This window comes from Phyllostomus discolor, chromosome 8 (genome assembly GCF_004126475.2).
Source record: "Phyllostomus discolor isolate MPI-MPIP mPhyDis1 chromosome 8, mPhyDis1.pri.v3, whole genome shotgun sequence".
NCBI classification, from domain to species: domain Eukaryota; kingdom Metazoa; phylum Chordata; class Mammalia; order Chiroptera; family Phyllostomidae; genus Phyllostomus; species Phyllostomus discolor.
Genome location: NC_040910.2, coordinates 38,782,403 through 38,808,390, shown reverse-complemented (window position 1 = coordinate 38,808,390; position 25,988 = coordinate 38,782,403). Strand labels below are relative to the sequence as shown.

General features: G+C 57.1%; 1 protein-coding gene across 1 annotated transcript; it reads right to left on the bottom strand.

Annotated features, from left to right (window-relative positions):
- Positions 1-227: 227 nt before the first annotated feature.
- Positions 228-23,506, bottom strand: GNA11 (G protein subunit alpha 11). Its single transcript, XM_028520141.2, has 7 exons — positions 23,371-23,506; positions 9,508-9,692; positions 7,292-7,446; positions 6,524-6,652; positions 4,508-4,637; positions 4,238-4,391; positions 228-2,949 (listed from the first exon to the last, which is right to left on the bottom strand). The coding sequence occupies exons 1-7, from the start codon at positions 23,504-23,506 to the stop codon at positions 2,759-2,761; spliced, it is 1,080 nt and encodes a 359-aa protein (XP_028375942.1). The 3' UTR covers positions 228-2,758.
- Between the last annotated feature and the right edge of the window lie 2,482 nt (positions 23,507-25,988).

Genomic DNA, 25,988 nt, shown 5'->3' with positions numbered 1-25,988 from the left:
ACCTCAGAGCAGGGCCCCTGGTGCCCCAGTCCCAGCCCAGGGCGGAAGGCCTCCCTGAGGCAGCTGCGGCTATGGCTCCGGTGAGCTCAGACCCCCGCCGGAAGGCGCCAGGATCCAGGTTACCCACAGGGGACCAGGCGACATCCCGGGGGCCTTCAGGGCCCCTCCACTGCCCCCCATCTATGCCTGTGGCCAGCAACAGGAAATAAGCCAGAGGGGCCGCAGCATTTAGGAACGAGATTTATTCCAATTTAAAACAATTCATTTCAGGAGAAAGATATGAAAAGTCAATTTCCATCAGTTATCTCTGGATTAAGGGGTCAGGGCCCCGACACACTGAGCAGAGCCTGCTGTCCCGCCGTCTGGACGGGCCAGCCTTTGTCTGCCACAGGCTGGCATGGAGCTAACCGTGCCCATCCCCCGGCACGCGCGACAATACATGCATTTCAAATGACAAAAGTTTAAAAACAGCATTTTTATATAATATTCTTTTTTTTAAATAGGTTAAGGTTTAAATCGTCTGAAATCAGGACTGTAATATACAAGTATAACCAGACAGTGTTCACCCCACTGGCCGCAAGTTCCCGCACTGCCACTAGGGGGCATTGGCACTAGGACATCTCTCTCAGGGAGTTGGGTGTGGGGGGCATTAGCTGTACTGTGACCCGACACAGTGGGAGGAGCGGGGAGGTTGGCACGAGAGAGAGCATTAGTTCATCAGGGTAAAAATCAAAGACATTATCCAATCTGGCACGGGACCAGAGAGGGACCGAGTCCTCCTGTCCTGGCTGGCACTGACACTGGCACAGAACTGGTCTTGGACTCCCTTGGGACAGAGGGCGGCCCTGCCCTCAGCTCCTGGGGTGGGGTCGGGCCCACAGGGTTCCAGATGACTCAGGCGGGGGTGGTCTGGCGCTCCAGCCAACCTTGGGCTGTGGGAGTCTTGGCACACTACCCCCTCTCCAAGAGGAGTTGGTTCTTTGGGTGCTCCCTGACATGCTCACACCACCCATCAAGCCCAATCCAGGTCCCCTTTTGTGATCTGGACCCTTGAGAGGCCCACTGGCAACAGCACCACCTGCTTCCCCCAACTGAGGGTGAGAATGGGGGATTATGTTCAACCCCCTCAAAAAGATACATGGCACAAAAAGGACCCTTCTTCGAAAACTGACTGAGAAGCTGGAATGGCGGGGCCATTCTGCCCCCGGATGGGGCTCATCACCAGGAATGCAGCCGCCCCCACTGCTGCCTGCCTTCCCCTCCCCACTGCCCCGAGGCCCTTCTGGCTTTGTCCTGCTGGTGGGACCGGGAGAGGGAAAGCAACTGGCTGTCTAGGAGGGCTGCATTTTTGCATTGTTTCTTTTGTGTTTGTTAATGGTGCCAAACGGTGAGGCCACGCAGACTGCTACTGTCCGGTGCAGGCGCATGGGCAGGGCCCACGTGGCTGGCGGTTCATTCCCCTCCCATGTGTGCAAAAAGCAAACACTGTAGTGTTCAGTCTACATCGTGTGAAATGCCATCTCCACCCCACAAAAGACCAGCCCTTTGCTTGTGTCCTCCCTCCAAGCTCCTCTGGGAGGGGCCACCAGGCCAGGCAGCCCGTGGCTCTGGCTCAGTGAGTAGCCACGGCCTGGAGGCCACCCAGGGGCCAAGGTGCCAGCTGCTGGCTCCTACGCAACCCTTGACAGTTCTGGGCAAAGTGCCCCCGCTGCCTGATTCCCAGCGGCTCAGGGAGTAGGGGTCAGCAAGTGCGTGTGACGAAGGCTACCGTGCCTGGGAACCACCGCAGGACTCTCCCTCAACTTCTCTCTGCCTTGTGGGGACAGACCTGAGAATATTCTGAAAAAGTCCCCAGCCCACTGTCATCACTGTTTCCAAACTGACTACAACATGGAATGAGAGCGAGAGGGAGGCCCGTCAGAGGGCGCCCCCTCCCAGCCTGGGCCCTGCGGACTCCCGAGGGCGCTCCCCAGCCTGGGTGGTGAGCACGTGGCCGTTGGGTGCACAGGGACCAGGCCAGGAGGAGCTCCAAGCAGACCAGATGGCCCCGGAGACACCGCCCAGCACACCCCCCAAGCCCCAGGGCTCTCAGAGGGCGGTGGGGACCAGGCAGCCACCTGAGGCTGAGACGGGGTCAGCAGACGTCTCCTTCACCGCAGAGGAGCCCGTACACTTTTTGTTTTCCCTTAAAAAAATGGTTAGGCACTTCCCAGGGTGGGCAACGGGGGTGCCACCCACCCCCACTTCTTGGAGTCCAGTGAGCAAGAACACAGCAAAGTTGTGAGGATGGCAATAACTTAAAAAAAGGAAGAAAGAACAGTCAGTCACAGTCTCCACATCTCCACGCCAAGGGACCAGGGCCATGGGCGGCTCTGTCCCACGGTGGCCCAAAGGTGCGGCCCTGGTTGGGGTGGGGGAAACTGAGGGAGGCCTGGAGGTGCAGGGGGCAGGGTGCTCGCGTGTCTCATCTCTGCTTGTCTCATTTTTTTTCTTTTTTCCACTTTTTTTCTAGAAAAAGGCGAGCCACAGTCAAGGCCAGAAAAAGGCAGCCTTTGCTGCTGACAAAGGTGAGAAGGTGCACGGAGTATATAGAAAGAAAGAGGTACATCCCCTGATAACTGTGAAATAAAAACCATTTGTTAAAAATATGAAAAAAAAAACCAAAAAACAAAAAACAAAAAAAAAAAACAGCTCCTCCGCGCGCAGAGCCGCGGTCACGCCGTCACACAGGAGGGCCTGTCCCGGGGGCCCCCCAGGGTCACACCAGGTTGTACTCCTTCAGGTTGAGCTGCAGGATGGTGTCCTTGACGGCCGCAAAGACAAAGCGGATGTTCTCTGTGTCGGTGGCACAAGTGAAGTGCGAGTAGATGATCTTGTCACTGTCGGGGTTCAGGTCCACGAACATCTTCAGGATGAACTCCCGGGCGGCCTGTGCGTCCCGCTGCGGCCCTAAGGGAGGTGAGGCGGGTGAGTCAGGCCTGCCGTGCAAGGGACGGGCGCTGGCGTGCCAGCCACACGGGGCAGCGTATGCCGTAGGTTCCTGGGCCAAGATGCGGCTTCAAGGAGGCAGCTCTGTGTGTGCAGGCGTGTGTGCAGGGGTCTGCACGGGCCCTTGGCCCCCCCCAAGCCGGTCCCACCACTGCTCCAAACTGGGGCCGACCTTCCTTCCCAGCCTCACTTCACTCCATCCCATTCACACCGCACCACACACACCCCCACATCCAAAGGTGGACCGGCACGTGCACACATGCCCAGACCTATATGCACGTACACACACCCATGTGCACACACAAACAGCTGCCACCCCAGCCACTACCTCTCACGGCCGTGCTGGCTGTCCCCCCATATGTCCACACCCTTGCCCAGAGGCCCCTGCCTGTGATGTCCCTCCTGTCTAGTCCACAGTCTGCACTCACCCTGAAATGCTGGTCCCGTGATCCTCACTGTTCCCTCCCAGCAAACCTCCTGCTCACCCCCAACCAGAGGGACTCCCTGTCTGCGCTGCCCCACCCAAGGGGCTCAGAGGGCTGAGCTCAGAGCCCAGCACCCTAACCCCTGCCAGGCCTCACTCAGGTCTACAGGGCAGGAGCCAGTGGCCCAGGTTACGAGGCTCCCAGCACAGGCAGCACCACCTGCCCTGGGAGGAGGGAGTGGCTGAGCATGCTGGAGCGTGAACAGCTACAGCTCATGCATGACCAAGCATGGTGCCAAAAGGCAGGTAGGATGGTGCACACGAGTTGTCTGCCCTCCACTACTAGCTCGGCTGATCCAGGGAGGTGCTGGGACGGTGGTCCTGGGTCACTCTTCATTCCCAGCACCACGCTCTTCCCCATGGCCAGGCCACTGGATGAGGGACTGGGAACCGTGCACCCTAGCACATCCCTCCTATTGCTATGCCCTGACTGTGGGGTGCCCCTCCCGCAGTCAGTGCTCCCTGGGGACACAAGGCCTTTCTGCCCATCAGGTGTTGGGAGAGCCCTGGACGACACTGTGAGAACACAGCTCCGGGCCCGGGAAGTCCTGGCCGGCCCCAACCACGCACCGGCCCGAGGGAACCACCCTCCTGGCTGTCAGATGAGGACATCAAGGCCTGAAGGGGCAAAGGGGGTACTCTGGAGGCACCCAGATTGCCTGCCCAATAGACCCGGTGGGCCCGGGTCTCCAGAATGCCTCCTGTTCTGCGGGAGCCACTCGGGAAGCCCCAGGCCCAGAGAGGCGAGGACAGCCTGGCACTCACCGTCAAACTCGGGGAAGTAGTCCACCAGGTGGGAGTACAGGATCTTGTCCTCCAGCAGGTCCTTCTTGTTGAGGAAGAGGATGACCGACGAGTTCTGGAACCAGGGGTAGGTGATGATGGTCCGGAACAGGGCTTTGCTCTCCTCCATGCGGTTCTGCAGAGGGAAGGCTCCAGGATTGACGAGGCCCCGGGGCCCGGTGTGGGGGAGCCCTCCCCTCTGCCCACGGCCTCCCTCCCCCCACAGGCCGAGCACCAGGAGGGGTGCCTTACCTCGTTGTCCGACTCCACCAGGACTTGGTCGTATTCACTGAGGGCCACAAGGAACATGATGGACGTCACATTCTCAAAGCAGTGGATCCACTTTCTCCGCTCGGACCTCTGTCCCCCCACATCCACCATCCTGCAGGGGACGGGAGTGCCGCAGGGACTCAGTGCTGGGCTCCGCAGACGAAACTACTGCCACTTCTGCCAGCAAGCCCCTCTCGCCAGCATGGCCCCGTCTGCCGGAGCCTTGAGGGCCCCCGACACCTGCCAGAGCCACAGGGGCTCCCCAGTACCCATTGGAGCCCTGAGGGTCTTCCAATACACGTCAGAGCCTCGAGGGCCCCTCAATACCTGTCTGATCCCCAACAGCCCCCTAATACCTGTGAGAGCCCAGAGCATCTCCAATACATGTGAGAGCCATGAGGACCCCCGTTATCTGTGGGAGCCAGCAGAGGCCCCCATATCTGTGGGAATGAGGAGAAAACAGCACAGGCCTGACGTCTGGCTCCAAGAGCCATGGATTCTTGTCCTGACAGGAGCCCCTGGTCTAAAGCGCGAGGACAGGCACGTGTGCTGGGTGTGAGGCGTGGAGCCAGTGGGACCTGCGATGCGCCCACCCTCCAACCCCACATCCCCCCTCGTGAGGAAACCCCTCCCCTACTTGGTCACCACGCAGCATCCTCTGTAAAACACTAGCCCCAGTCTCGACCTCCCCAACAGGGACACCCAGATAGACCAAGGGGCAGTCGCTGACGGACATGCGTCAGTCGCTGCAAGGAAATGAACAGACGGCTGCGCAGAGCGGGCTGCACAGAGTGGAGCTGGGCGTCCGGTCACCGGGTGAAGAGAGCAGGCTGCGGAGTTCCCTGTCCAACGTGAGAAGCAAGCAAGAAACAATGGGTCCAGAAACAAAAGGGTAGGTGGGGGTGGGGACTGGGGATGGCATCTGAGAGTCAGTATGCTACAGGGGCTTTCTCCTTCCTGCTGGTGAGTTCCCTGGGTTTCCAATAACGAGCAAAGAGACTATTTTTAAAAAGGAAGACAAAGGCTGTAAGGAGAACAGCCCTCAAGCCCCCCAACCTGAGCTGGAGAAGGTGGAGATCCCCACAACTGTCCCCCCTGCACCCCAAGTGGAAGGCAGGGCTGAAGCACAGGCGACCCGCCAAGGCCGACAGAGGCGAGTCCACCTGGCAGGGATTTCTGAGAGGACACTCCAGCAAGCACAGGTGGAGGGCAGACGTGCCAGGGTGACTGTGAAAGGAGAGAGAGTGGTGACAGACCAAGAGCCCTGTGCTTGGATGCCAAGCACAGGCTGGCAGCTGCAGCCAGTCTGGGAATGCCATCAGGGACAATGGTGTTGGGGCCACAGCCTCTCCGGCGCATGAGCCTCCCCAGTAGAGCTGAGCTGAAACCTAGGCCCCCAGGGACCAGGCCCACATGAGGTAGCCCCCTTGGGACCAGGCTCCTCTCCCACACTGGAGCAATCAGGCCGTCCTTTGAGGACATCAGAGCGCCGACTGGGGCTGGGCCATGAGCTCGGTGCCAGGGCTCTGGTCTGTCTTTCGTGATCACACAACCAGACCAGTGCACAGCTGGACGAGGGCACAGCTGGATGAGATACAGCTGGATAAGGGGCCTTCAGGACCCCTCAACTCCCCACAGCACCCCTGTGCTGGTAGGAACTCCAGACCACTTCCCTCTCCTCCAGCACCGCTCAGCACCCTCCCTCACGCACGGCCCCGTGTGGCCTCTTCTCCTGAAGACCCCACCAGAAGGCCATCTCCCGCAGGCCGCCTCTGGCCAGCCCCCAACAGTCACTGGGGCCTGGCTCACTCTGGCACTTGGGGACAGTTACTTATTTATAGACCTCATCTCCCATTCTGGATCAGAAGCTCCCTGGGGGCAAAGACCAGGTCCAATGCATCTTTTGCTGCCCACCACGGGGGCTCAGAGTCTGGGAACAAAGAGCCCTCAGAGCGGCCCCAGGGCTCCCCTGCCCTCAGGAAGCCAGGACACGGGCACCTGAAGATGATGTTCTCCAAGTCGAAAGGGTATTCGATGATGCCAGTGGTGGGCACACGGACCCGAAGCACGTCCTGCTGGGTGGGCAGGTAGCCTGAGGTGGCGATGCGGTCCACGTCGGTCAGGTAGCTGCAGGAGAGCAGAGACAGGGCTGCTTAGGCCAGGCCGTGAGAGGAGGGGACATCCCAGCCACCACCAGCCCTCAAAGCATCCGGGAGGGGCCTGCGAGGGTCTCTCCAGCAGGGGTGGAAGCAGCCTGGAATATTCAGGACAAGATGGGACAAGGCCTCCCCATCCCTGATCCAGACAGTACAGAGGAGGTCATTTGCTGGGTCACATGGGACAGAAATGATGCCGACCAGGGAAAGACTCGGGAGGCCCTCTCCAATTATGGCTGCCCCAGGACAGCTGCTCTAGGAGAAAGGGGACCAGCGCCAGGGTTTCCAAGAGAGGCTGCTGTGCTAGAGGGGTAACTTTCCAGAAACGAACTTACTATTTTAGGGTTGTCTTAGATCCACAGAAAAGTTGTAGAGACTCAACAGGAACACCCAGCACGCACCCAGTCTCCCCACCATGAACGTCTTCTGTTAGTCTAGCCCGCTCGTCACGCTAACTAGTCAGCATTCTCGGGGTCATTAACCAAGTCCGCCTTTCTTCCAGGTTGCTGTAGTTTCCCCACAGTCCTTTCTCTTTCCCAGACCCCCGACCAGGACCCACGTGACCTTCAGCCCACTTTCCCGTAGGGTGGGTGGGCAGCGCCCCACTCACTACTTGGCGGAGTCGGAGAGCTGGTACTCCCGCCGCCGGTCGTAGCACTCCTGGATGCCGGGGTCGTTCCACAGGGTCTTGATGGCGTTGACGTACCGGTGCTCAAAGGTCGTCACCTTTTCCACGTCCACTTCCCGGATCAGGAGCGCATTGGCCTGTGAAGGAAGTAGGGAGAAAGGCCGTGGGCTCTCCACGGGCCTGGACACACAGGGAGCACCCCTCGTTCCAGGACATGGCTGGACACTCAGCACCCAGCTGACCAGAGCTGGAGCCACCGACTCCAGTTTTGCATGAACACAAAAGAGAAAGAAACAAGAATGATGGCCACAGCTGTCCTTCAGGGCTAGGTCCTCAAGCAAACCCGAGATTGAGACTGAGGCATCTCAGAACAGGGGCTGCTCAGCCCCCACGTCCCCGTGTGTTAGAGAGGGCTTCTGCAGGTGAGGGAGGTGTGTGCCAGTAAGGCTGCATTTACAGAAACAGGCTGCAGTCTGCCCCATTCTGTCCTAGATGCTGAGGGTCATCTGTGGTCCAAATGCGAACCAACTCTGCTGAGCCTCAGCCGGAAGAGATCATGCAAACCAAGACCCAGCGGGCCACAGGCTCAAAGTGGCCCCACACAGGTGACCTCACGGCCAGGGTGGCAGGACTGGTGGGGGTCCCTGAAAACCTGTGATTGGGGTAAAGGTAAGAACACACCCATCAGAGACACATCAGAAACCTGACTGACCTTCTCAGACCTAAAAGTAAATGGACTGACTTAAGCCTTCTTTGGACAGAAATGGACTCCGGGCCATGCATTCACTCAGGGAAAACTGCTGGGTGTGTGAGAAGCCCCCAAAACAGATCTACAAAAGCAAAGCTGAGGGAGGTCACCAGCGAGAGCTATGATGAGTGCTAGCTGCTGGAACAGTCTCTGGGGAGAGCAAACTGTCACTGGGTACACGCCTAGGCCAAATGAGGAAAGGTGTGCAAAGAAAAACTTGTTCACGACTGTGGCCAGTGTGGCTCAGCTGGTTAGAGCGTCACTCTCTAAACCGAAAGGTCGAGGGTTCGATTCCAGGTCAGGGCACATGCCTGGGTTGCAGGTGCAGTCCCTGGTGGGGGCACGTACAAGAGGCAACCGATCAATGTTTCTTCCTCACGTCAATGTTTCTCTCACACTCTCTCCCCCTCTCCTCCCTCTCTAAAATTAATGAACATATTCTCCAGTGGGGATAAACAACAACCTGTTCACAAATGTCACAGCACTAGAATTCACAAAGGCCAAAAAGTGGGGACAACCAAATGTCTACTGATGGGCGAATGTGGTCCATCCACACACTGGAACATTACTCAGTCCTGAAAAGGAGCGAAGCTCTGACCCTCGTCACAATGTGAGTGGACCTCGGATACATGATGCTCGTAAGAGGGGCGAGGCACAAAAGGCCACACGGTGTGATTCAAATTCCATGAAATGTCCAGAATGGGCACATCCACAGAGATGGGAAGTGGGGTCATGGTGGCCAGGGGCTGCGGAGGAAAACGGGAAGTGACTGCTGATGAGAACAGGGTATCTTTTTGGGGAGATGGAAATGTTCTGGAATTGAATAAAGGTGATGGTGCATGACTCTCTGTTGCTATGTTAAAAACAAGTTGTGCACTTTAAAAGGTAACTTGTATGGTATGTAAATTCCATCTCAACAGAGCTGTTACTTAAAAAAAAAAAAAAAAAAAAAAGCCCCTGCTGGTATGGCTCAGTGGATTGAGCATGGGCCTGCAAACCAAAGGGTCACAGGTTCGATTCCCAGTCAGGGCACATGCCTGGGTTGCAGGCCAGGTCCCCTGTAGGGAGCGCATGAGAGACAACCACACATTGATGTTTCTCTCCCTCTTTTAGCCCCTCCCTTCCTCTCTGTCTAAAAATAAATTTTAAAAATCTTTAAGACAAAAAAAAAAAGGGAAGTGCCACCTCCATGGGGTCGCCAGGAGGGTCAGATATGGTGTGTAAAGCACCTGGTAGGACAGGGGTCTGAGGGGCCAGGAATCAGGAGTTCACACAGCCCACCCCAAGGCAACTAACCCACCGAACGGCTTCCAGCCCACAGAATGAGGGCGCTCCTACCTGGTAGGGAAGGCTGGGGTTCCACCAGGAAGTGCAGGCCCAGCACTTCCCCACTTCTTCCTGCAGCCCGTATGCCACCCAGGTGGCGCCTCCCAACAGCCTAGAGCCTCACCTTGTTCTGCTCGTACTTGTACAGGATCTTCAGAGTCTCCATGGCCCGGATCATGGCCTGCATGGCGGTGAAGATGTTCTGGTAGACCAGTTTGGTGAAGCCCCGCTTGTCCTCCTCCGAGTAGCCTGCCCCGTGGATGATGCGCATCTGCTTGATGAACGTGCTCTTCCCACTCTCACCCGTGCCTGCGACACGCAACACGGCCCAATGAGAAAGCACAGCGGCCAACATGCTGACAGCTCGCAAGCTCGCCATGTCCCCACCACCTCTCCACCCAGCGGTCCAGGAGACGAGCCTCTGGGACACATGCTCCTGGCCGCAGGAACGTTGGCCCTCAGATGGGGCACAGGACACACCTGACCAACAGGCGACCACTCTTTGAGGCACCTCCCTGAGATCCACCTCAGTCATCCTCCCACCTGTACCGTCCTACACAAGAGGACGCTGAGGATCAGAGAAAGGGAGGACAGTCCTGACCGGTGTGGCTCAGTGGACTGGCCATCACTCCACAAAGCGAAAGGTCACCAGTTCGATGCCCAGTCAGGGCACATGCCGGGCTGCAAGCCAGGTCCCCAGCTGGGGGCGTGCAAGAGGCACGCAGCTGGTAGCTGTCTCTCTTGCACATCGCACATCAATGTTTCTCTCCTTCTCCTTCTCCTCCGCTTCCCCTTTCTCTAAAAGCAAATACCGTATTTTGCCAAGTTTAATGTGCCCCCATGTTTTTGGCCCAAACTTTCAGGAGAAAAGTCTTCATTTATTTTTAATTCAATTATTGATTTATTTTTATTTAAATACTTTTTTTGGTACTATAAAGGAATTTTAGCACTTATTTTTGAACATATTACAAAAAATTTTATGTAACAAATAATTACAAGACATAAGAACAGATAGAAGGTATTTCAGGTATTCCCCATGTGTAACATGCATAATACACATCCTTATTTTTCCCTCAAAAATGTGTACAAAAAAGTGTACATTATACACAGCAAAACACAATCTTAGGGTAAACAGTACCTTTAAAATAAAAAGGGAATGAGAAAGGAGGACGTCTAGCATCTGGGCACACGAAGGCAGGTCTGTCCCCTGCAGTGCCCGCTGGGCCACAGTGACGGGGGCAAGCAGCCACCACACTGGGTCCGGCTCAGCGCAGGTCGGAACTAACAGGGCTGCAGACGAGGGCGTGAAGGCCCCCAGAAGTTACATGTCTCTCCACCAGATGCCGCCACCTCCTTACCTAGTCAGGACGACCGGCCATGTCTCCCTCGGTGTTCACTCAGCCCCTTCCCAAGCCCACCCTGGATCCCAGTCTAATCTGACAATGTCTATCGACACCGCCACCGCACCCCCAACTGCAGAACAGTCTCCTTTAGGGTAGGAGTTTGGTATCTGCATCCAAGGCAGCGGCAGTGAGGGCTAAATCAAGTTGCAGGGCACAGGGTCATCGCCCCAAGGTTCCTAGAAGCTCCTTTCTCATTAGCCCCAAACCTGTAATGCAACCCAGCATGAAGACATCCCAGGGTGCCCCACGGCTCTATCCAGCACAACCACAGCACTGCGTCCCATGTCCACCCAGAGGGTGTCACCCACTGCCCTCCCACCACCACATCCGCTCTCTTATCTCTGTTCCACCGTGCTGATCGGCGCCTCACCGAACCCCTTTGTGTCTCATCTCTTCCTCAAAAAGCACAAGGGGTATGGCCAGCCTACCGAGCTCTTCTAGGGTGAGCACTCTGCCCGCCCCCCCCACCTCAGAGAGGGGCACACTGAGGTTCTGCTGCCTCACAAGACCCAAGTCAGGGAAGCCACCCAAAAAGGGCCCCAGGGCCAGCTGCGTACGCCCCGACCTGGAGAGGAAGCCCTCGCCCCAGTGCAGGCGGTTCGACCGGGAGACCTGCGCACCTCCGAGCCCTCCAGCCCCACTCCAGCACCAGTTCAGCCCGGGGCCCTCTCTGCTTCCGCTTCTCACCGCCCTGGTCACCCCACTTTCATGCACCCCCGCTCCCAGGGACAGCGACTGCAGTGGTTCTAACGTGTCCACAAATCTCTGAGGAGCTGAGGCCTCCCACCAACAGCCACGTGAGGAAACCATGGTGGAAGGGGCTCCTCCAGGCCTGGGAGCTTTCAGATGACGCGGCCAGAGCCAGCAGCCTGACCGCAGCCTCAGGAGAGACTCCCGGACAGAGCCGTGCAGATTCCTGCCCTTGGGCTCTTCAACTACTAAGTTTTGGGGTGATCCAATTACGGAGCAAGAGAAAACCTTTCAATTCCAAGAATGTCTCAGACCGTACTCAATAACACAACAAAGGTCCCCTCTCACAGACTGAGCCCCTTACCCCCTTTTAGGGACTCAGAACACCCCAAACTTGCCGGAACCCACCCCACCAGGCTCATCTTCAGCACCCTCTGTGAGTCACCCTGTGTCTGCCCACCTCTATGCAGCTGCCAGAGCCGCGCCTCTGTCCATGGTGCCATCTGCTCACGACCTCCGCCCCAGGCAGGCAGCTCCTGGCCCTGGACACTGGGAACCACCGCCGCCACCTGTGTGGGCAGTCTCTCTACAGGGGTCTGTCACCAACCTCTGAGTAGAAGCTCCTGGAGAAGAGGCCAACCCCATGGGCCCCACAATGACCACACCACCCTGCAGCCAGGGGCCCCCCGGCCAGCGTCTGAGTAACTGACCACAGGTGCCTGAGCTCACTAGGGGAGACCCGAGACACAAATGAGACACAGCACAAAGCAGGGACCTTGGCCATAACTGCCTCTTTCTGCTACTTTATCAACTACCTCAGGCCCTTTCTGCAATAAATAAATATGGCTTTGGTTCTGTCATCAAGTGGTAATTACCTCCACACCATCCTACCTCAGACAATCTCCTCCACCAAAATGTACAAGACGCCAAACACCCACCTGCTCCAAACCCACCGAGCTCCAGGAGCAGTAGAGGGCAGCGGGTCCGCACACGTGACCCCAGGTCTCCCCAGAGGGACTGCGCTGCAGGGAGGGGTGGGCGGTGCACTAGCAGTGTCACTTGTATTTTCCTCCTGACCAGGCCCTCCGCCCCCGGCACTGCTGACAGTCATCCTGGGGGCAGGAGGTCGCCCCCCGCACTGTGCAGTGTTGAGCAGCATCCCTGGCCCCTACCCACTCAAAGCCAGGAGCACCCCCGTCATGACCACCACAGATGCCCCAGATACCACCCAGTGTCCCATAAGGTCAGGGTTAAGGACGGGCTCCCTGTGCTAACAAAACACTATTATACAAAGGTAACCGCCCCGCCAGTCTTTCTGGAAGGGTCTCTCACTGGCCACAGCAAACAGGTACAAGAATGAAAGCCACACACCCAGATAAGGCCAGGCCAGGCGTGTCACACCCTTGGTCCCCAAGGCCCCAGTGTTGCCGCTGCCCCAACTACAGAGAAGGAAAGGCAGCCTCGGCTTTCACATGAGGGCGCCAGGGGGACAAGTGAGGAGGCTGGACACGCGACTGCTGCCCGAACGAGGAAGGCATGGGCTCGTGTCAGCGTTTTAAAGTGGGGGCAAAAGTGATCATGAGAGCCCCCCATGGAGCTCTCCAGAGGCAGTGCAGGCACACTGAGGGGTGTGCATCACACGTGTGCACACATCTACACACATACACATACATGCACACATGCATGCAGCCCACGTCAACCAGTATGAGACACTGCTTGGGCCCCAGGACAGGGCGGAAAGTGCAGGGGCCTGTCTGTCAAGGGGTCCTGAACGCCACCTCATGATTGATGAGAAGCTGCCAGCCCCTGGAGATGCCAGGGGTCAGGAGGCAAGTGGCCAAGGTCACGGAGGTCCCTCCAAACCCTCAGCCATCAGTCTGCAAGTCCCCCCACACTACAACGACAGTAGTCATGACCAACCTCCAGAGGAGGCAAAGGGCACAAAAAAAGCTCAAGCACACAGGGCGGTGCAGGTGTTAATTCATCTAACTGTGACAGTCGTTTTGCAATACATATCTGCATCAAATCGTCATGTTGTATGCCTTAAACTTACTACATGCCCCACGTCAACGGTGTCTCAGTAAAGCTGAGGCAGTAAAGCTGGGCGGGGGGGACACCCCAGGGGCGATGTGGCCTGGGATGTGGAATGGGCAGCCATCACTTTTTGAGGAAGGTCAGAGAAAGGAGGGCGTGCAGGCGGCGGCCACAGAGGGGGAGGTATGCTGGAGAGGGTGCCACGTGTCACCCGTGTTCTGGGCCAACAGAGATGGAGTGAGGAGACGTCAGGGCCAGCTCCAAGCGTGAACCTCCAAGCCAGAAGCAGTGGCATGGGCAGCAGGAGCCAGCAGGTCCTCCGCCCTGGAACAGGACAAGCCCGGCTGGCCAGAGAGGTGCTCAGCCACCACTGCGCCCAGGGGGAAGGGAGGGACAGGCTCTGGACCACACAATGCTGGCCCACGTTACCTGTTTCAGATGATCTGGCTTCGTTTTGAGCTGGCTGCTCTGTCTCCTGGTCAACTCAGCCACTGGTACATCTTGTCAGTACATGTCACCCATGACAGACTCTCTGGCCCTGGGATCCTCCATGCATCTAACCAATGTCCACCTACCCAGAGAAGTCTCTGGGTGTGAAGCCTGCCTGGACCCCATGGCCACCCTCCCAGTCCACTGCAGACTCTCCAGGGCCCTGGTCAGCTAGCTGTGCCCTCCTGCCTCCAACATATCCTGCCCAGCACTCAGTCCTGCCCCTCCTAGGAGATCTTGTCACACACACCCTTCCACAGCTGCCCCCACTTTGAGAAAAGCAAGCCCCCTCCTCAAGCAAAACTCTGCAAGATGCCCAAGATGAGTCTCATTCTGCCCAAGTATGCTTGCTGGTCCACAGCACCCACTGCGCCCCAACCATGCACAGGGCAGCTACCTGGACCCACAGATGGCATTCCAGGCAGCTTTATTTATAGTGGTCAAAAAGTGGCATTGGCCCCATGTCCTTCATTGGGCAGACAGTGAACCTGTAGCCCACCCACACCATGGACACTACTCAGTGATGACAAGGAAGCCCCGCTGACACACCCGATGGTTGATGTGCCACAGAATTGTGCCAAGCGGGAAACAACTCAACCCCAGGAGGCTATATGCCTTCCGGTCCAGTTTACAGAGCACTTCTGAGATGAGACAGCTATAGAGAGGGAGGGTGAGTAGGTGGGTGCTTGGAAGGGGCAACGAGATAGGGAGGGGGACAGGAGCGTCCCTCCTGTGCTGGCAACGCTCAAGGCCCTGACAGTGGTTGTGGGTCCAGGTGCCTGCTCAGGTGACGATACTGCGGGGAAGTGACACTCTCGCCACCTCCCCATAAGGAAGCCAAGCAGGTCCTGGCTACAGTCAGACCTCAAATTTGCGTCCATGGGACCCCCAGCCCTGCCTCCCCACAGTTTCTTGGTAACACGACGAGCTTAGCATTTTGCGAGGACGTCTGTGGGCACCTGCAGCTGGGTGCCAGCGCTCCCACCCCTGTTAAATACAAACCACCCCCATGCGCCCTTCCCCTCCAACCCTACAGAGCTCCTGGCACAAGAAGCCCAAATTCATGGTTTCCAAGAAACGTCCAGCACCCTGACACCTCAGCCGTTCTTTCCAAAGGCCACCCCGGCCATTTACTCTGTGTCTGTGAGGTCTACAGTTCTCATTTTCAGCACACTGGGGGCAAGCTCCCAAAAACTAAGGGTCTGCCTGCGGCCTCCTGCCCCAGCCCTAGCACAGGTCACAGAAGGCCCTGCACAAAGTATCCCCCGATTAAGTCTGACCCAATCCACAGTGCTGGCTCCGTCATGTACTCCCACAGGCCCCCAGGTCCTCTGAGCTAAGGCAGGCTGGACTTGACCTCTGGTTACTCTGAGAACAGGGGTTGGGGCAGGCCTGGGAGTAGAGCTCAGGGGTCGAAGGTCTCCCCCCCCCCGCCGCCCAGCTGAGCTCCTGGAAGGTGGCGACAGCGCCTGCTTGCCCGTCCATGGGGCCTAGCGGGCTGGGGGACAGCGCAGGGCTGAGGCCAGCAGGACACCCCCTAGTACACCCAATCCTGCCACCACCAGGAGGGCAGTGCAAGTGCTGCCCCCGCTGAGACCGATGGGAGAAGGAGGAGGAAAACAAGCCCCTCTGTGCAGCGAGGGGGCTGCCGACCCGCCTTCGCTAACTGGTAGAGATCTCGGACTGGATTAAAGGAAGTGAGTCTGAGCTCCAAGCCCTGGCAAATGCTCCCAAATGTGGGAGAGAAAGGGGGTTCGGCCCAGTGCCAGCTGCAACCTGGAGTGCAGGAAGGATGGCGCTTATCTGGTGCCACTGACAGACTCAGGTGCACGGCCATCATGTCGGCACCCCGTGAGCAGACGGCCTCGGTCTGGCAGTAAACGCTTAATGTCGTTGTCAGAAACTGGGGTTTGGAGCAGTCACCAGGCTGCCCACCACTCTGGGGTGTGGGTGGTGAAACCAGGAACCCTGGGGCCACAGGGAGGCCCAGGCCACAGCACTGCCAGGCACGGCTCCTGCAAGCACAGCCTGGGACTGCAGCACGGACCTCGCTTGAGCTGTGTCAACAGATCCGGGACCAGAAAGGGCTGCCGGCCTCATGCAGGGAGATGCAGAAAATACAAAACCCTCATGCTGCTGGGGAGAGCTGCTACAGGCACCTCTCAGCCCCACTCATCCGTTCCTTCATTCACTCCGAGATGCAACTATCACCCCGCCTCCCGCTGGACAGGTGAGGGAACCGAGGCACAGAGACGTTAAGCGGCTTTGCTGAGGTCACAGAGCCAGAACCATAGGACCTCAAAAGACTAGGTTCTTCTGGCTTCACGACCACAGTGTCTCCCCGCACCCCCAGGACTCCCATCTCTCCCGTTCCACAACCTCTGCCGCAGGGAAGTGAGAACACGTAAGCGCACTGGGGGAAGTGCTCCTCAGCCAGCAGCCACAGGGCCACCAGAGAGAGAACACCCCAGCAGCCACCTACACTGATAAGAGACAGGAAGTAGGACAGAAATACAAACCTATGGACTCATCACACCTTATCTCCACCCAGGGCAGTCGTGAGGGGGGGCTGACCTCTCCTGCCCAGGGGCCTCCGAGGTGCGACACCCCTCAGTCAGGACACTCCACCTGCTATAGCGGAGGCCACTGTGCAATAGCCCAAGGGTGGCGCTGGCTCTGCCCACCAATTCAGTGGGTGTCTTCTGAGCCCCCATTTTTATCCCCAAATGCTGTGTTTTTTTAAGAAAGACTTTACTTATTTTTAGAGAGAGGAGAAGGGAGGAAGGGGGAGAAACATCGATTGGGCCCTGACTAGGAACAGCACAAGCCACCAGTCCCACCCACTCTGCACCCAGCTTTTAGCCCAGCTGCAGGTGGGTGGGCAGGGCCCAGGGCCAGGAGACAGAGGTGGGGATGGACCCTGATGCCCAGCCCAGCCTGCTGCCATCACCACCAACTCAGATGAAAGGAATTATGGGGCAGAAACACAGGACCCGCCCCCAGGTCATACTCCCACCCCCCAGGAGTCTCCCAGAGAAGTCTGACCTGTCAACTCCTGTCCCTCCAGTTCTACGCCCCCCATCGAGGTCCACGAGCAGACAGACATCATGACAGGACAGGGAGCTTCTGCCCGTTTCAGCTGGAGCCACACCGTGAAAGGAGCTTATTGTGCACCCACCTCCCACAGCACCACCTAGGCGCTGGGGACCCCAATGCAAGTCAGGGAAGCCTGCTCCCTGTCTTGGGACTGGCCAAGGGACCTGCTGGCCAGTGTGGACAGTGTGAATAAAAACAACAGTGCTCCCCAGCTTAAAACCCATCACCAGAGCACCTTATCCTTGAAATAATCCTAAACCGCTGTCAGTTCATATAAGAGAAAACCGAGACTTGGGAGTCACATGTGGACAGAAACCGCATTCCGGCATGTTCTAGCACTTCCCACCCCAGTCCTGGCATAGACACACACCTCCCAGGGCTACTCCTGCAGCTTTATTTTTTTAATATTTTATTTATTTGTTTGTTTGTTTGTTTGTTTAGAGAGAAAGGAAGGAAGGGAGAGAGAGAGGAAGAGAAATATCCATGTGCGAGAGAAACATCAATCGGATGCCTCTTGCACACCCCCAACTGGGAGCCTGGCCCGCAACCTAGGCCTATGCCCTGACTGGAATCGAACTGGTGACCCTTTGGTTTGCAGGACAACACCCAACCCACTGAGCCACCACCAGTTCCTGCAGCTTTCTAAAAGGAACTTCTGTACCCTGGCTGGTGTGTCTCAGTCGACTGGGTGCCAGCCTGTGAATCAAGGGGTCACCGGTTTGATTCCCAGTCAGGGCACATGCCTGGGTTGCAGGCAGGGTCCCTGGTGAGGGGCTTGTGAGAGGCAGCCACACATTGATTTTCTCTCTCTCCCTTCCCCTCTCTAAAAATAAATAAAATCTAAAAAAATAATTAAAAGGAACTTATGCAAAGCTTTCACTGCATGCCATTTCATACCACCATAGAGGCAGGGGCACCATTCGCATCCAACAGACGAGGAGCCCAGCCTGGGAAACACGGCCGAGTGACCATGGTCTCACCCTGGAGCAAGCACTTCCCCTGCTGCCCACCCTGGCTGGGGTCCGTGGAGAAGGTCTCAGGGTGGTTGAGCCGAGCCCCCTTCGGGGGACCTCAGAGACAGGCAGATGTGAGCTGTGCCCCGGAATCCCTGTGCACCTACCTGGCAGAGCACAGGACCACAGGCAGGTGGTAATGGGACTGCCTGAGCAGGGAGCCTCACGTGCTGGCAAGTTGGGGCATCAGGGGGTGCTAGGTGACTCCCATTCCACCCGCCTGGGGGGAATGAATTCAATCACAAATCAGTCACTCAGAACACATTTCTGAAGCCCGAGAGGCTCTGTGACACATGGTGGTGGGGTGGTGAGGACCTGGAGGTGGGGCAGGGGTGAGGGGTATCGAAAGAGGAGGCATCGCCCGGGCAGAGTGACATGCCCACAGCCGGCCAGGGCCCTAAGGCTGAGAGGCACAGGGAGACCATAGGCCTAGAGGCACAAGGACTATGAACGACTCTGTCCACGAGCCAACCAGCTGAGGTCTGGGGTCCTGGTTCTGTGAGCATCCTGAGTTCTACCAACAAAACCCATCCACCACTCACAAACACCAGGCCGCAGGGCTACCTAGGCTAACAGTCCCCACTGAACAGGGCACAGCTGCTAGCTAGAAAAGGAACACCCTTTGGGGGACCAGAGATAGGACCCTTGCCCCCCACTACTGTCCAGCTCTGTCCACCCTGCATGGCTCACAGGTCCAGACCAGACGCACCTAGCCCAGGGCCTGGATTGAGAAGAGAGAAATGCACCCCTCTGCCAGGGGTCCTCATCTAAGCTATATCTGGTCTCCCTCACGCCACTCCAAATGTCCAAGGCCACAGGCAGTGATGACTGCAGTGGTGTGTGGGGCTGCACCTAGGAGAGCTCCACCATAAGAAGCAGAAAGTGAAACCTTCTGTGGTTAAATGTCTGAGGCCGAGCACTTCCTCCAGTCTCACCGCAGTGACCGGCACAGCTCGGCACACACAGAACCAGGCCCGGAAGCACGGGTGTCTGTGCAGATGAAGTGCAGCGCCAGCCTTGGCCCCAGAGCTCGGTGACACACCTGATGAGGCCACGCTCTGAGCGCCTGCAACACTAACTGTCCTTTGTGGGGAGCTGTCCCAGAGGCTTGGCCCTGCAGGCCCAGGGGAAGGGGCCAGAGCCTTGTCAGGCACTGGGCATCCTCCTGGGCCTCATAGGAAAACAGAGAGCTGGGCCCCAGGGCAGTCTGGGCTCCTGAGGCACTTCCAGGGACTGCACCAGGGAAAGCAGACCTTTTCAGCCACAAATATTTAATTGAATTTAATTTAAAGTACATGAAGACTCCTGGGGTGAGTTGAGGTCCTTTCACAGCCCCAGGGGAATCAGGGGGCGAACAAGAGGCCACCCAAAGGTGCTCTCTGCTCTCAGTCTGCAGAGGATGCGGCCAAGGCGCTCTGCCAGAAGCTGGGGGCCACACTCCACTCTGCACCTCAAAGCACTGGGAGGCGCGCCCTTCCCTCCGGAGCCACCACACCCCAGGCCAGATTCCAGGCCTTTTCACTGCTCTGTGGGGCCCAGAGCTGGCTGACAGGAAGCCTGCGGAACTGACCGCCCTGCTTTATTTAGAAATCCCTGGAGCCACTGGGCTCAGCCTGGTCAGGACGCTGGGCCTCTGGGCCTCTGCGCCTCTAGGACGGGCCTTGAGTTTCAAATGGGAAACCTGCCTGGAGGAACAGACAAGGGATCCCTCTTGGTGGTTTCTACCAAATGGCAGAAAGCCATGGCAAAGGGCCATGCCAGAGGCAGAGCGCCTCGCCTGCCTGGGACCCCCGCCCCAGAGCTCCCAACTGGGCCTTGGGGCTCTGGTTCACAGGACGGGAGAGCGATGCACGCTGTGGGGACTGCAGCACAGACATACTGGCCATCCCACTCCCAACCACAGACACAGCGTTAACAAGGACACAGCCAGGAACACCGGAGCTGTGACACTGAAGACCTGCATCCATGTATTCACATGTACCCTGTGTGCTAAGTGCACACATACATGCACATACACACAACTTTGGACCCAACTAAAATACGTACTTTTTAAGCACTCACAAAACACCTGACAGATAATGTACACTGATCTGCACTGCAACACACATTTCACACCATGTACTACCACCACGGGACAGGGGCTCTGAGATGAGGTGGTCCCGTCCCCAGGGCCCGCCAGGTCATGTCTGGGAAGATCTGTGGTTGTCAGACTGGGGGTGTTCCTGGCATCACCCCCATGGGGTGGGTGGAGCCAGGGGTACTGCTCAACTCCCCACAGTGCCCCACGGAGGCTGACCTGGCCCCAAAGTCCCCAGTGCTAAGGGGGAGACCCTGCTGTATGGAAAAGAGATGCCTTTCTGAGGTGATGAACATCCATCTTAAAAAGGAACCATGGGGGAAGCACTGGAGACAGAGCCTGTAAGTTCCCCCAGTCTGCGGGGCCAGAGTATAGCTCCAAGAGCTCCATAGGCTGGTCACTCTCGCCACCAGGATGGGACATTAAAACTCCCACCACCTGGTTCAATCCCCAGTTAGGGCACATGCCTGGATTGCTAGGTCAGGTCCCCAGAGGGGGCCACGTGAGAGGCAACCACACACTGATGTTTCTCTCTCTCTTTTTCTCCTTCCTTTCCCTTCTCTAAAAATAAATAAATAAAATCTTTAAAAACAAAACAACTCCCACCAGGCTGAGTGCCCCACCGGTCACGTGCACACAGGCCCAGGGAGACATCGGACCGACGTGAAGTAGGCAAGGGCTCCTCCAGTGATGATGACTTGCTCCCCCTGGTTTCAAGCCCAGGTGCCAAGGCAGACACCACCAGAACCTCACAGAAACAAGCCCCCTTCAGCCTAGATTGCAGCTGGAAAGCTCGGTCCGCCCCTCAATTTTCTCCCTGCAAAATGGGACAGTCCTTGGCCAGTGGCTGGCTTGCTGGAGGGGAGAGGCTGGAATGAGTCCCATAAGCAGGTTGGCACCAGGCAGAGGGTACTCAGTAAGGATGCCCTCCCTTGCATCCTCACACCCTACCCCATCCTCTGGTCATCAAAGTCTTCCCAGAAAGGTGTCCTCAGTCTGGCAGGACAGGCTGCCTGATATACTCAGGACAGGACACATAAAGGTCACCAGGGTTCCCAAAGTCCCAGGCCCAAAGCCTGCAGGATCACTGGTAAGGAGCACCTCAGGATCAGCCCCCATCCCCACACGTCCCCTGGACCTCCACCCAGCATTGACAGCTATCCTCATGTCAGAACCCTTCACCATGGACCTGTGAGCTCACGTCACCCTCCCTGTCTTATCTGCCCCCCATGCCTCGAATGTAACCTCAAGAGATAGGTGCCTGATCCCCCACTGTGCAGGCAGCTGTGAGCTAGGGGCCCCCTAGAGTTGCACAGGAGAGGAAGAGTGGAAATGCTGACACAGGTGCCCCTGTGGCTGACTCCCCATGCCCTCAGGCAGGCATTGGTTGCTTCTAGATCAGCTGCCAGGTTCCTGGGGGGCTTCTGGGCCCAGGGAAAATGAGGAGGCACACCAAGGCTACAGAAGCACAGGCTGCTGACTTGTGGCCCTGACCCTCACATCAGTCTTGAAGCCTAGACATGCTATGGACAGACTGCGGGGGTGCCTGGAGGTTCACACAGCCCCTGATGGAGGCCAGCTGGTGGTAATTTCCAACGCCCTTCCAAGATAAACTCTACTGCCCACTGCAAAAGCCATCTACCACAAGGTCCTTCTAAGTGCCACTCGAATACCACTGCACATTTCCTCCAAACTTTAAGATTACTCGCTACCTGTCTCTTCTGTAAAGATGGCCTTTTCATAGTCTTTAGGTAAATCAAAATACATATACTTGGAAAACAAAATAGGGCAAGTATTTCACCAAAAGGAGGACCCTGCAGGTGGGAGAAGCAATGCATTTCTGTCAAGACCTGCTGCGTCCCAACGCCACTATCCACTATCAGGAGCTCCGCAAGGCCTCTAAACACTCCCGGACCTCCTGCTCCAGGCCCATCAAAGCTACCTCCCAGCAGCTTGCCAGCATTTCCAACTTTCCCCACAGTCCAGGAATGAAAATGAAACAGGACTCATAAAGGGCAGGGCCCAGGTTTCTGTTTTGTAAATGACCTTCTTGTCTTTGACAGCATAGGTAAGTCCTTCAACAGCCCTTATTTGGGGTGACAACACTTTGCTGACAGCTAGGCCAACTCACTCCCTGCAACAGGTGTGCCCCGAGGGGGTAGGAACTCCAACAGGAATCTTCCCGGAAGAAGGAGGAGGAGGAGGACCCAGGAGAATCAGCTCCCACAAAGGCAAACGAAAAGACTTGGGGAAGGTTGATGAGTTGGCCAGTTCTGAAAACCTGCAAAGACTTAGGACCCCACCTGCTCCCAACCTCCAGCTAAAACAGAAACATCCAGAAGAGAAGAAAGTCTGTCTTTCCCCAAAAGTGTGTTCCCTTTTCAGGAGGGAAAAAGTTCTTTCCCCCGCAGTGAGGAAGGGAGGATCGGGGAGCTGGGGTGGGGGTGGGGGGTCGGAGAGCTAAGGAGACACAGAGAGCTTGAGGGAATGGGGGGCGGGGGGGGGCGGGGATAGGCCCTGCGTGTAGGGAACAGGGCTCCACCTGGTGGGAAGAGCAGAGATGGGATCCTGGGAGGTGAGGGGCGCGTCTGCGGATTACAACCCAAAGGTCTGGGCCTGAACAGATGCTGGGGGAAACGAGGGGGAATATTCAGTTGGGTAGAAACAGTGGGAGGGCCAGCCCTATGCAGGGTGGGGGCTCATCTCGTGAGAAGGGGCAGAGGGCAGACCCTCCAGGGTTCTGGGGGCCCGACATGAACCGAGGTAGGGCTGACCCAGTAAGGATCAGGGATCTCCCATTGACTGCACAGGCTGAACCTGAGGATCCGGGATACGGATGTGAACAGCAGAGGTAGGGGTTTACCCACAGGGTTCCAGAATCTCGACACGGATGATAGTGACAACGACTGGCTCTGAAGAAACCTGAGAGCTCGTGTGCACAGTACGGGCAGGGGCTGGCCCCACAGTGGGCAGTGCAGGCAGGGATACACCCCGTAAACGGGATCTATACACAGCACAGGCAGGGGCTGACCCCAAGGCCCCAGACCCCAGGCGTGGACAGCACTGACAAGGACTGACCCCCAGGCCCCTGTCTCTGGCGTGGACAGCACCGACAGTGTCGGCCCCGCCCGACAGCACGCGAACCGTCGGCTGCTGCGGACCCCAGCAGGCCCGGACTAACTCACCGAGCAGTAGCAGCTTGAGCTCGCGCCGAGCGTCGCGCTTATCCCGCCTCAGCTGCTTCTCGATCTCGGCGTTGATCCGCTTGGACTCCTTCACCTCATCGCTGAGGCAACACGCCATCATGGACTCCAGAGTCATCGTCCCGGCCCCGGCCGCCCGCCGGCCGCCCCCGCTGCTGCCCCCCGGCCCGGCCCTTGCCTGGAGCCGCCCTGTCCACGCCCGCCTGGCCCTCAGCAATAGCCCCCGGGCCGGCGGGTCCACTCGGCTGCTTGAGAACGCCGGTCCCGCTCGGCCGCGCACTCCAGCCTAGCCACCCCGAGTCCGCGCCACCGCCGCTACCGCCGCCGCCAACCGCAGCCGCCGCGACCCAGCGACAGCGCCGTACAACCTAACACTCCAGGGCACAGAGCCGACGGGCGGGCGGCACAACCAATGGGAGGCGGCGGCGGCTAGCGCGCCCGCCGCGAGGGCGGGACTAGCGGCCAGGGTGGGCGGGGTGGGGCGGGGCGAGGCGGGCGCGCCCGCAGTTTGGTTGCGCAAACCTGGGAAGGGGGACGCTCAGCCCGGAGCCAGGCAGGGCCGCCCGGGATTGTGGGAATGTGGCGGACTCGGCAGGCTGGCTGTGTGGCGCTCGGCTCAACTCGGCCCGAGTCGGCCCCGCTCCGCTGGAGAGCTGGAGGCTTGGACCTCGCCAATGCAGTCACAGGGCTGGGAGACCCCAGCCCTACGCGAGACATTGGGGTTCCAGCCTTCGTGGTCTCCTGGGAGCCACTCATCCATTCTTGGAGCAAGTATTAATGGAACACCTCTTGTATACTGGGCCTGGGGGGCCCCCATTTACTCAGCACCCGCTATATGCCACGTATGCAGCAAACTTTAATGGAATGACTACTGTATAGCACACATGGATCAAGCACTAATGCAGCACCTGCTATCTACCAGGCACACACCAGGCATTAATGTAGCACCTGCTATATACCAGGTATGGGCCAGACGTGAGTGCAGCACCTGCTATCTAACTAGGCATGAACAAGCATTAATGTAATGCCTGCTATATACCAGAGAGGGCAAAAGCATTAATGCAATTCCTGCTATATACCAGGGAGGGCAAAAACATTATGGAGTGCCTACTGTAAACTAAGCATTAGTGCAGTTCCTGCTACATTCCAGGCAGCAAACAAGCATTAATGAAGTGCCTACGGTATACCAAGCATTGCTTTATGCCCCTTAAACCAGCCCTACTACCCTGTTGATATTCTTGGGATGCAACCACATCCCTTCATTTACATACAGAATTCTGGCTGCTTTCACCCTGTTCTAGCAGACTTGAGTTGTGGCGTGGCGACAGTCCTAAGATATTTACTCTCTGACCTTTTACAGGAAGAGACCTAGAATGAGGCCCAAACGCACAGAAGGTGCTCAATCAATGTGTTCTGAACAATGAAAAAAGAATAAAAGCCCAAAGTGTTCATGGTACTGGGAACCCATTTCACAGACAAGCAGGTCCCTGACTATGGCACCTCTCCCAGCCCAGACCTGCCTGGATCCCCCACCTCCTCTCCCCACCTGGCACTGCCCAGATCCCATCATACACCTTCAAAGCTGCACCTTGACACGGTGTACTCTCCTGTCTTCAGATAAGGAGTGAGAGGAGGGTCAAAGTCTCCATTTATTAGTTGATTGGGAGGGTGGGAAGATTAGCTCTTCGAAACTCTTGTCTTAAGGGCTTCCACCTCCACCTCAGCCAGTTGCCTTTTGCAAACAGACACAAGTTCCATTTGAACAAAGAACTTACAACCAGGGAAACAAGAAGAATGCTGTCCCGGGGAGGAGGTTAGGCAGGGTTCCCTAACACCACCCCTACCCCAGTCACCACCCTGTGGGATTTGACCACCCAGCCCTTTCATGGCGCCAAATAATCCTTTTTATTTATCTCTTTACTTGTTTATCCTCCCCTCCACAATATAGCATATGTGTCTGTCTTGATCACTGTTATATCTAGAACCCAGCTGGGTACACAATAGGTGCTCAATAAATATTGAAGGAAAGAATGGTTGAGTCGCTTGCTGTTTGCTAACATGGTCTGCTATCCGTATCCACCACGAGACTGTGAGCTCCACGTAGGCAGTAACCACGTGCATCAGGGTCACCACAGGGCCCCCATATCCAGCACAGAGACTCGGGCCTCTCCTTTCCTCTAGCAGTACGCCTGCATGCTGGATGCTAGACTGGATATTGATGAGTGAAATTAGTCACCCATGCGTGAGTTCCACATGTCCAGGGAACTTGGTTCATCTCGTTCTCTGTGGCATTCCCAGGGCCTGAAACACCACCTGGCATAGAGCAGGTGATTGATGAAAGTTTGTGAAATTGAGGAAGGAACCCAGCTCTCCTGGGTGCTTCTCTTTTCTCTGGAGTAGAATATAATAATAATTGCACTTTCTTCCCTTCTTCCCTTTTCTGCTCTTGCTCTTTGCTGCTGTCAGCCTCTGCCTCATGCAGAACTTACAAAGCTCAAGATTGAATCTTATTTTTGCTGTTTACTCTGGTGTGGGCAGTAGGCCAGTGACAACTTCCCTAGGCTTGTTTCCCCATCTGTAAGGTAAGCATAATATTAGTT

Bases quoted from the DNA above. Each gene is read 5' to 3' on its own strand.
- GNA11 (XM_028520141.2), bottom strand. From the start codon at position 23,506: ATGACTCTGGAGTCCATGATGGCGTGTTGCCTCAGCGATGAGGTGAAG. The intron at 9,693-23,370 runs GTGAGTTAGTCC...TGCGTGTCGCAG, and splicing joins GCTCAAGCTGCTACTGCTCG to GCACGGGTGAGAGTGGGAAG. The intron at 4,638-6,523 runs GTGCCCGTGTCC...CGTCCCCTGCAG, and splicing joins TTGGAGAACATCATCTTCAG to GATGGTGGATGTGGGGGGAC.